At 38.6% G+C, this 11,131-nt stretch overlaps 1 protein-coding gene across 1 annotated transcript; it reads left to right on the plus strand.

Annotated features, from left to right (window-relative positions):
* Positions 1-1,728: 1,728 nt before the first annotated feature.
* Positions 1,729-10,471, plus strand: GZMK (granzyme K). Its single transcript, XM_063088164.1, has 6 exons — positions 1,729-1,791; position 1,987; positions 2,060-2,207; positions 7,243-7,393; positions 8,181-8,450; positions 10,310-10,471. Exons 1-6 carry the CDS (start codon positions 1,729-1,731, stop codon positions 10,469-10,471), a joined length of 795 nt encoding a protein of 264 aa, XP_062944234.1.
* The last annotated feature ends 660 nt before the right edge of the window (positions 10,472-11,131 follow it).

An 11,131-nucleotide genomic window follows, 5' to 3' on the forward strand; every position in this document is an offset into this window, starting at 1 on the left:
TGTACAGCCAGCCTGACTCTTAGAGCATCTAAGCCCCAGGGAACTTCTCAAAGCAGGACAGGCGTGTGGTCAGATGGAAAGGAACGTGGAGCCAGGAGATGGCACATAAGGGTTTAAGGACCACCTGCTACTTCTGTAATCTCAAGCAAGTCCCTGAGCTTCAGTTTCTTTATCCACAAAACAAGACTAATGCCAGCCAACTTCCTGGAAATACAGCTGAAAATGTTCAGCAACTTGTAAAATGCTATGTGGATGTTAGTCCTCACTTCACAGAAATAACCAGCCGGGAGATGATTTTTAACCATGCCCTCCACATAAATCTTTGTCTTTTACAGTTTATTTCTTCCCTATAATTCCAATCATTTCTACGTGTCACATGCCATCTTTTTCATGTTCCAAACATCACTGGGATTTAGTAGGAAAGTGGCATCATCATGTCCCCCTTACAACTTAGAAAAGTGGTACCCGAGGGACCTATCCAAGGCACATCGACAGTGACAGAGAAGACCTGAAAACTCACATGGACATTTGGGTGGAACTAACAAGTTTGGTTTATTAAGTCTGTGGCTTTTCTTAATCTGGCTCCTCCTTGTCTCACCTCTACTCTCTCTGGCAGGAAGTCACTGTTCTGTGTGGGTTTTGTTCAGTCTGTTTAATATGCAGAACTTTACCTTAATGTCATCCAGAGAAACCCATATGTTTTGCAGCAAACTCATCCCTAGTCATGCCATTTCCTCTAAATATGATCAAATTTGGATAAATTTTAGTTACATTTTTGGGAGATTTCATAACGTTATTAAAGGGGAACACTGGCAACATATTTTTGATTCAGAGTCTCTCTTTTATTTATTTTTAATTGAAAATGACCATGTGTTTATCTAGGGCCTTAATAACAATATATTTTAAAATCAAGGACTGCATTTCATCATTCTCTCCAGGAACAGATGACACTGTATTGCCAGGACTTCTAAAAAGTACTTTCTCCTTCACTACAAAAGGCATTAGACTTAAGATTCTACAAGATTCTTTTTGCACTAGTTAATGACCAACAGTGCAAATGTTATAAAATGAATACAAATAGATAAACTGGGTACCAGAGCCCTAATCACTTTCTGGAAACACTGGCCAAAATTTGTATTGAATAAACAGATATTACTTTCTTTTTTCAAAGTATATGCCTTCTATCTTCTTTTTTTTTTTAATAAGGTAGATTCAGGTTTTAGCTAAACAACACTGTCAAGCAACCATGATCTGTGCAAGGTTCCATGTGTCTCTTCATCATAAATCTATGTCCAAAGAAAAAATAGAGAAGAATGACATATAATAGGCATCATTTTATGCTAGGAAAAAATAGACAGTATTGCTTTAGAGCAATGAACATTTTTGAACTCTGTATGCAACTTCATTAAGCTCTTATGGCTTACATATTTTTTATTCTTTTGCCATTTATAACATGAGTTCTCTTATATAGATATTGCAGATGGTTATCTCCAGAAGTGAGTTCTTTATTGCATACAGTTCTTTTTTGAAAAACTGCTAAAAACATAGACTTGAAACCCTCTAAACTGATATACACATTTAAACTTAGGTGTGAAAAATCTTACCTCCAGATTACTTGTGGTGAGGAAGTTTAAACTTGCAAGAACAAAACTAAGTCTTCAGAATCTTCTTCCTTCATCAATAGGATCAGAGTATTTCACCTGGACTTCTTACAGCTAAGTCATTAGAATGACTAGGTTTTATTATTTTTCTCTATTTTTCCTAATAGCTGGGTCTTATATGACTCAAGAAGTTAAGTATCTCTTATACCTACCAAATGTAAACCTTAAATGAATTTCTAGTGATTATATTTTTACACGGTAGATGAAAATGATCTTCACAACCATTTCTATTCATCTAAATTGTAATGTATTATACAATTGTTTATTAGTAAAATTATAATAACTATTAGGTAGAGTTGTTTTTTGATCTTTGAAAATAATATAGTGTCTGTCAGAAGAATTACATGAAAGAGTCTCCTTGGGTCTTTTATGTGAAATCTTTTGGTTTACTTTTGTAGGTTTCAATACGGAAATTATTGGAGGGAAAGAAGTGTCACCTCATTCCAGGCCATTTATGGCTTCTATCCAGAGTGGCGGCAGTCACGTTTGTGGAGGAGTTCTGATCGATCCACAGTGGGTGCTGACAGCAGCCCACTGCCACCCTCGGTGAGTCCCCTACACCGTTCCATGTACATGTGTTTCCTTCAAGTTTGCTAGAAGAGAAGCTCACCTCTCCTGGGAGAGAATTTGATCTACTGCTAGCTTCTGTGATCACTGACCAGCTGGCGGGGTTTATTTCCCCTCCTGCACATCCAAGTTTTCTGCCCGGCATTTTCCATTTGGGGGAGAGCTGGCTTTCTTTTCCCAGACAAGTCATTACACAAATTCAAGTCCTCCATAAAATGCCAGGGAACACAGCGACAGTAATAACTGAAGCAGCAGTATTCCTGACCTCATTAGGTCAGGAAATCAGACAACCTGAGCTTGCTCTGTGCTCCTCAGCCTCTTCATTTTAGGAATGGGTAGTACTAATAATAGTACCTGCTTTATGGGGTTTTGAGAATTAAATAGTATCTATTTAAGTATTTTAGCACGCTTGGCACATTTAGTAATTACAAATAAGTTGCAGCTGTGATGATGATGATGCTGATGTATGAGAAGTCTGCTTTGCTAGTAGATTTCTAAACCCCTCACATTAAATCCTCACCAGAGTTTGGGAATCACAGCTGTAAGGGGCAACAACTTTCCCAGGTAGAGTGAAAAAGCTATAGATGATTTGCGAAAAGAGAGAGGGAGAGAGTTATTTTTCTGTGTTACTCAGAATGAAAGGTTTTCTGAAGACATGTGCAACCTCACAAAGTCCCTTTCAGCCTAGGATTTTCTTACTTCAGCTAATGGGTGCAAAACCCATCTTGGGATGCTGCAACCATCACCAAAGGAAAAGCAGTGGAAAACTAATTTGGCAGTTGTTTTGTTTGTTTGCTTGGGTTTTTTGGTTTTGTTTTTTATCTGTATGTTTGTCTCCTTGTGTTTCTTGCCAGAATAAGCTGAGATGGAGCCATCTCCTTTCCTTACAAACATCACAGCACTTAAGAATCTGTCTTAGGGAGCTGGCCAGATTCTCAGTTGGTTAGAGTGCAGTGTTATAACACCAAGGTCAAGGATTCAGATCCCCAGACTGGCCAGCCGCCAAAAACACAATAAGAATCTATCTTCACCATAATGGGTTGCTTTCTAGGCATCAGCTCTATACGAACAAGACAATTAGACTGGCTTGCTTCTACATGCTTTGGGGGTTTGTTTGATTGCCCTATTTTAATGGAACTGTTTGAACAAAAATTGGAAGTTTTGAAGCCTGTAAACAGGGAGGAACTTTTGTTTTATTTCTAAATAGCAAGCCATTCATTTCCAATTTAATATGGTTACTTCATTAAATGGAGTTCCTGCCATCATAGAAATCACCCACCTGTCCTCATCACTCTGTGCTTTTCTCCAGGGCACTTGGTGCCTCGGGAACAGTGAGGCAGAGGCTGACTGTCAATACATGTTCATTCAATGCAAAATATGCACATCTTCAAATATGCTTATACTACACATTCATATGGGCTGTAACCTCCCCAGACACAAAGCTTGACTTGTAAATGCTCAACAAATGCTGGATGGAAAGAAGGAAATGAATTGAAGGATTTTTCGTTTTGCTAAGCCTAAAACACAGTGTACAAAGAAGTCCTTCACAAACCATACCATGCTATAGGAAGGTAAATAACATTATTTAGTCAAATTTTAAATTTTGTCAAGTGGACTTAGGAAAAGTGGATTCTCAAATTGGGCAAAAGAGATTATTAAAAAAGACTGAAGGGAGGTTGGAGTTTTTTTAAAAAATAAAAAAACTATTGCTAAATATCATTTTAAATGGCTGGAGTATAAAGAACTCCAAAATATGTGGATTGAATTTCCTCTACAGGACACTTGGGTGTAAAAATGTAGGCAGATCGGTGCTTGGAAAAATATTAAGCTTTCCGAAATCCAAAATATGTCTGAAATAGCTCAATGGTGGCTTCCCACAAATGTACTCTCAAGTATCCTGCGGGAATACTTTACTAACCCCAGGCCTCTCTCTCAGCAAAATGGTGACGTGAGCCAAAGGGAGGGGGGGGTCGGGGGGTCCTTCTCACCACCCATCCACACGGTTCCTCCCCTAGTGTCTTGGCCCCTTTGTTAGTTGCCATGTCAAATATAAAGGGAAACTGGTAAAGAGCTCTCTGCACAACTATAATCTTATTTTCAGCATTTAATTTACCAGAACCGAAACTCTTACCAACTGTCGTCCACAGTCCTCCGAAGGCTCCTCCAGTGCCTCCCTCCTCTCACCTGCCTCACAAGTTTGTTTCTAGACAGAACCTTCCACAGCCCCTCTGCACAACCTCACTCCAAAAAACACTCAAGCCTCCCTGAGAAAAACAGTTAAGTGTTCAGGCTCTGGATTCAAACCAAATGAGTGGTAATCCTGCCTGGGTTTGCATCCTACAGCTTCCACTTTATATCTGTGGGATGTTGTCAAGTTTGTTAATTTCCCTGAACCTCAATTTCCTCATCTATGAAATGGGGATCAGAATAGTACCTACCTCACAAGGCTGTTGGGAGGTTTAAATGAGGGAAAATGTGAAAAATGCTTAGCACAGAACACAAGAACTTAATAGATGTTACCAAGTATTGTCATGTTGTTATCTGTGCCTTCCATGGTAACCACTGAAGAACTAATCTGATGATCCAATTGTGTTGATGGGATAGGATTGGGACAACCTCCCTCTCTGACAGCCAGGTCCTTCTCTCTTAGGCAAGAGAGAGGCCTCCAAGAAATAGGACCCCTGCCTTTGCTGCAGACCTCAAGGAGCAGGCTGGCAGAGAAAACAAGGAGGAGTTGAGGAAAGAGAACTGGATTGGAGTCACAAAATCTGGATTTGGGTTCTGATTCTCTTACTTATGAGTGAGTCGCCTTGGACTAGTCACAGAACACCCTTTTATTAGTGAGGAATACACAACCCATCGGCTTTAGCAACACTGAGAAAGATTATTAGTCCCAATCAAGACTATGTTCACAGACGTCTTAGGCAGACAATGAAAACACTAATTGTAAGCAATACTGTAGTTCTGATCTGTATGGAATTCTGTTCCAGGTAAGTACAGAGTGAGAATCAGGAAGCTACAGTTTAAACAAACATCTCCAGGTGATTGTGAAGCAGATCTGAAGGCCACACTTGGAGAAACACTGCGTAGTGCAAATGAAAGAGACTAGTAGTATTATTTCTGTATATGAATTCAGATGTAGTTTTATCTAAGGACGTGGGATCCTAGAACTCAGGTAATTCCAGTCATTCCATGGGCAGAAAAATTGACCTTAGTACAGATTACAGGTGAAGGGTATCTAAATATTAAGAGTTCAGAAAGCATAAGGGTCTGCTTGGGTGTTCTTTTTATTAACATGTCCCAGTGAAGACGAAAACGACCAAAACATTTCAAAGACAATCACTAGGCAACGAAATTAGTAAAAGATGAAAGAAAACCAGAAATTTTCTCAGCACCCCTCCCTTAATCAGAACCCACTTTCCACACCCCACATTTGTACCTCATAGCCTTCTTTATGTGAGTTATTATGCACATAGCCACTCTTCTGTTAGTGCATTAATCCTGGGCATTTTATGTCATACTTCCCCTCCAAAGCTTTGGGTTTAGTAGGTATATTGAATTTGAATTTGAATCAATCCTAGGAAATCCAATCCACATCCTATGAGAAATTTCATCCCCCCATCCTGATTTTGCAATAGGCAAACTTTTCAACAAATAGAGCTGGAATTCCAAAAATAAACTAAAATAAATTATTTTGGCAAAAAACAAAAAGTGGTAATTCCAGGCAGTCACAACTCTGCCATACACAAACCTTCCCCACCACATTCATGTGCCCCTTCTCCAAACCTGAAACAATCATTTCTTCCTTTTTCTGTAGGTTTCTGTGTTCTTTTTAATTTTTATTACTTCATGAATCTATACATATGAGTAGGTGTGGCTTTTTTTTACTGTAATCTGCTTCAATTCCTTTTTCAAGTAGCAAAGAAATAGTTATATGTAAACAAATAAGTATAATTATTTTTATAACTTTCCTTATTCTTAAAAAGGATTTGAGATGGCTTCCATAAAGATACATGCTAAATGGGATATATTGGTAGTATACAGATGGCTCCAAGGTGTTGTCAAGATCTCCAAACAATTATTTCTATTCTCATCACTGGCTATAAATGTAATTTTATACAACATACAGTAAATCAGGTCAATTGTGGCACTATTAGAATGGTAGCACGAGAACTGTGTACAACCAGGGATTAAAAAAAAAATGAAACTGTGTTTCTTCACCTGATTCACCAATCTGTACCCTGTAAATCTCCACAATAAATTATCAATGGCTACTAACCTTAAAATATCCTCATTTCAAATTAGCAATGTTTTTTCACCTCAAAGAAAGTTTTCCTTTCTTGTCCAAAACATCTTTCTAATTGAGGAGACAGGACACACGAGCATATCTGACCACCAAGTAATGGGCCATATTTCCCCATGTTGCCCTGAGCTGAGGTCTAGACATAGAGACGAGCAAGTGCAGAGTTTGGTCTTCACCTTAATTATTAAAAATCTTAATGTTGGGAAGACAAAAAAGTTCTGGAGATGGATGAGCAATAATGTAAGTGTACTTACTGCCACCAAACTGTACATTTAAAAATGGTTAAAATGGTAAATTTTGTTATGTATATTTTACCACCATTAAAAATAAAAAGGGTAGTTGGTATAAATCTCAAATCACAAACTCAAAAAATGTAGTTTTCTTTATTTTTACGTATATGAACACAAATTTGTTGTAAACTTGATCCACATCACTTAGGATTTCACCGCTTTTTTCCCACAGTTGGAAACAAGTTCTGACATTCTTTTGCAATGCCAGGCAACTGGGCTGGGCTGGGGTTGAGGGCAAGTCATTTGATATCATCCATTCATGCTGGGATCCACTAAGACCTCTGTCACTCTACCCAATCCTAAGCAGGTTACGCTGGAGTTTGCCTTGTTTCTGTATATATATGACCCTCTTCACCAGCTCCACTCCCTGCAAGGCGATTTGGAAATCATTTCGTTATTTCCATTCTCTTTGCTTTTTTAGGTTAAACAAAGGCGAGTCTCTCACAGTGGTTTTAGGAGCACACTCTCTTTCAAAGCATGAGGCCTCCAAACAAATGTTTGAGATTAAGAAATTCATACCATTCTCAAGACTTATATCAGATCCTAAATCGAATGATATCATGCTGGTTAAGGTAGGTAGCATTTCCTTCCTTCCATTTCTCCAACATTCTTATATGGCATGGCTCAGTTAGTTAAATGATCCACACAATAGCATTTTGTTAGCACCCTCCCCAGTTTCAAGTAACGACATATTCTATAAGGGCCCATGTTACTCCATATACTGCCTTGAAAGAAACAAAATTTTATCACAAATGCATCAGGGCTATGTTTATAAAAGGAAAAGCAGAAACTCTGATTCTCACATATGTAGGAGGGGAATATCCCAACAGTCCCAAGGATCCACACTGAAAGCTTTTTTCCCCAAAGCTTTTCTCATTAGCAAGTGAAAAATGCAACAGTCATTTTTACAACAGAGCCAACCAAGTGACTTCAGGGACTCAGAAGTGAATTACATCTTAGTCTAGACCATACTTAGTCTAGTCCAAACTTAGTCTAGTGTCCATACTCAAGTGTCCTATCCAGCAGGAAAACAGCCCAGCCCTCAAAGTCATGACCTATGGATGTTATTCCACCAAAAAAAATTTTAATGCAGGGCAAAGGCCAGTTTGCTCAAGACTAGGCAAAATTCCTACTCTGTATTAGCTCCCTCCCCAGGCATCAGTAAGCTCCACAGGGAATGGAGAGCATGATCAGAAAAGCAACAACCACAAATGCAGCTGCAGGCTACCACCAAAGAAGATTCAAGAAAAGGGACACCCTCCTAAGACAAAGGGACCACACATACAATGCACAGCCTAATAGCAGAATACTTCAGAGAAAGAATGATAATTTCTTCTTTTTTTTTTTTCAATATGTCAGCTTCACATGGCTGCAAAACTCAACAAGCATGTCCAGCTGCTCCACCTAAGAACCAAGCACCATATCAGAGCCGGAGCCAAATGCCAGGTTACTGGCTGGGGATCCACCAACCCAGAGTTTTTTAGCCCCTCTGATACCTTGCGAGAAGTCACTGTCACTGTCATAAGCCGAAAACTTTGCAACAGCCAAAGTTATTACAACCACAACCCTGTTATAACCAAAGACATGGCATGTGCAGGAGACGCCAGAGGCAAGAAGGATTCCTGCCAGGTAAGAGTCTCTCGTCCAAACAGGCACCTCAGAGCGCTACACTGCAGTCAAAACTCCATTTGCTCATGAACATTGAGGAGAGGCATGGAGAACACAAAACCACAATTCTAAAAACTTCCTTTCTGTTCCCACACAACATTCCCTATTCTTTTTCATCTACCAATGTGAATGGGTCATAAGAACTTCTCATTGCTTAATAAGTGCTCATTAAATGTTTGTTAATCAAGATAATAGAGTATATCTGACAGTTTTTACATACTTCCTAAGAGAGGTGTTACCATCTCTAGAAAGTCTACCAACCCTGAAGTCACTAGTGATGATTAGAAGATAATATGTGCAAAGAAGAACTAACTACCTTTTAAATTAATCACAAGGGAGGCCTTAAAAGACTCAAATGCAAAAAGTTCAAATATACAGTATATGTTTCTCAAATAATGTTGACTAACTGAAAGTCTTAGTCTGTTTGGGCTGTTAGAACAAAATACCATAGCCTGGGTAGCTGATAAAATAGCAGAAATTTGCTTCTCACAGTTCTGGAGACTAAAAAGTCCAAGATCAAGTCACCAGCAGATTTGGTGTCTGTTGAGGGCCTGCTTTCTGGTTCATAGATGGCCTCTTTTCACTGTAACCTCACATGGTAGAAAGGGTCATGGCTCTCTCAGGCCTCTTTTATAAAGACACCAATCTCATTCATGAGGGCTGTGCCTCCATGACCAAATCAGCTCCCAAAGACCCCACCACCTACTACCATCACCTTGGGGGTAAGGATTTCAACATATGAATTGAGGGGGGACTCAAACATTCAGACCACAGCACTGACTGACAAAGAGGAACAACAGTTATTATATTTTTCAAAATCTTTTTTTTTTACTGAGAGAGTGAAAGAAAAAAATGTGTTCATGTTTCTAGGTGACTATGTAGCATCGATGGGTTACTAATTTGAAAAAAATTAGAATACCATATTCACATCCTTCTATGTTAAGCATTATTTGGAGGAGGGGTCTGATGACTTTAAAGGTCCTGTGTATCTGTGACACCCCAAAACCATCATCCTCCTAAACATCAGTTGTCATGGCTGACCAGAGCACAAGGCACTGCAGTTTGCAGTGTGACAGGCAGCAGAGGCAAAGGCTGCCCTTCAAATTTAAAAGCCAGCTCTTTATCTGAAAGGCCATGCCATCTCCTCTATAACTCCTTTACTTCTCTTCACAGAATTGAGATACATGTTTTGTTAGAGTTCTCAAAAATTATTTTATTCAACAAGCATTTACTACGTATGGTACAAATACATAATACTATGTTCAACCACATAAGGATGTTTTAAAAAAGTAAAAAAAATAATAGAAAAGATATAGTTCCTGCCATCAAGACATTTACCACAATACATTGCTCTTTTCTGCCAGTCTCAATAGCAACTTGATTTCAGGTCTATGAGCACCAAAATGAAATTCACAATTTAAAAAATTTCTTCTATTTCAGCGGATCATATCAAACTTTATATCCATTCATTCTTTAAAAAGTACAATTCAATAGTCACTGATTACCAAAGGAATGTGTATATATAGAGACACAGATAGAGACATAACAGAGACATAAACATGGACAGAGACAGAGACAGAGGCATAGTCATAGACAGAAACATGAACAGAGAGAGAGAAACAGACAGACAGACAAAAACAGAGCCCTAGAGAGAGACAGAGACATAGAGACCATGTATTGAGTAAAAGGCTGTGTCAGGCACTCTTCAGGATACAAAGAAACCAAGGACTCAGATAATAATCCCTTGAGTAATCAACAGTTGGTAGTAGAAAAATCTCAACAGCTTCTAATTAAGTATCTGCCCATTTTCTTTTTTCCAGGGTGACTCAGGTGGCCCCTTGGTCTGTAAAGGTGTCTTCCATGCCATAGTGTCTGGAGGTTATAAATGTGGTATTGCCAAGAAGCCTGGAATCTATATCCTATTAACCAAGAAATACCAGGCTTGGATCAAAAGCAAGCTTGCCCCCTCTCATGCAAATTAAGATTACAAATATATTTTTTTAATCTGCAAGTAATTTGCTTCTTTTTTTCATAGTATGCTTACAGGTCAACTTTATCTTCAGATGTAGTTGAATGTACATAAAGCGGAACATAATCAGGGTCTATTTCTGTACCCTTGAGACTCATTTTGTTAAGGAATCAAGTTCTTTTTCACATGTATCACTGATGTATTTCTACCATGCTGATTTCATTCTAAATAAAATTTAAAAGATTCTGTTTGTCTTTTGTAGACATAAGGTAATATCTGCCCCTCATTCCACCCACACTCCCCAAAGGGCAATGAGGTAACTAAATGCCACAGTAATGGTACCACCTTAGACCAGGTTTATGTTGTGATTCTGCTAGAGCATCCTAAGTTGTTCGGGTTTTTAACTGTTGTAAGAACATTTAACATGAGATCTACCATCTTAATACATTTTTAAGTGTACACTACAGTACTGTTAACTATAGGCATAATCATGTACAGCAGATCTCTAGAACTTACTCATCTTGTGTAACTGAAACTTTATACCAGTTGAATAGCAACTTCTCATTTTCCTCACCCCCAAGCCCTTGGCAACCACCATTCTACTCTAAGCTTCTAAGAGTTTGGCTATCCTAAGTTTTGTGGGTTTTTTTAATAATAAATAGTAAATACAAAC

This window comes from Cynocephalus volans, chromosome 2, assembly GCF_027409185.1.
Source record: "Cynocephalus volans isolate mCynVol1 chromosome 2, mCynVol1.pri, whole genome shotgun sequence".
NCBI classification, from domain to species: Eukaryota; Metazoa; Chordata; class Mammalia; order Dermoptera; family Cynocephalidae; genus Cynocephalus; species Cynocephalus volans.

Coding starts and splice junctions, on each gene's coding strand:
- GZMK (XM_063088164.1), top strand. CDS start 1,729: ATGACTAGGTTTTATTATTTTTCTCTATTTTTCCTAATAGCTGGGTCT. Junction 2,208..7,242: donor GCAGCCCACTGCCACCCTCG/GTGAGTCCCCTA, acceptor TTGCTTTTTTAG/GTTAAACAAAGGCGAGTCTC. Junction 7,394..8,180: donor ATGATATCATGCTGGTTAAG/GTAGGTAGCATT, acceptor TCAATATGTCAG/CTTCACATGGCTGCAAAACT.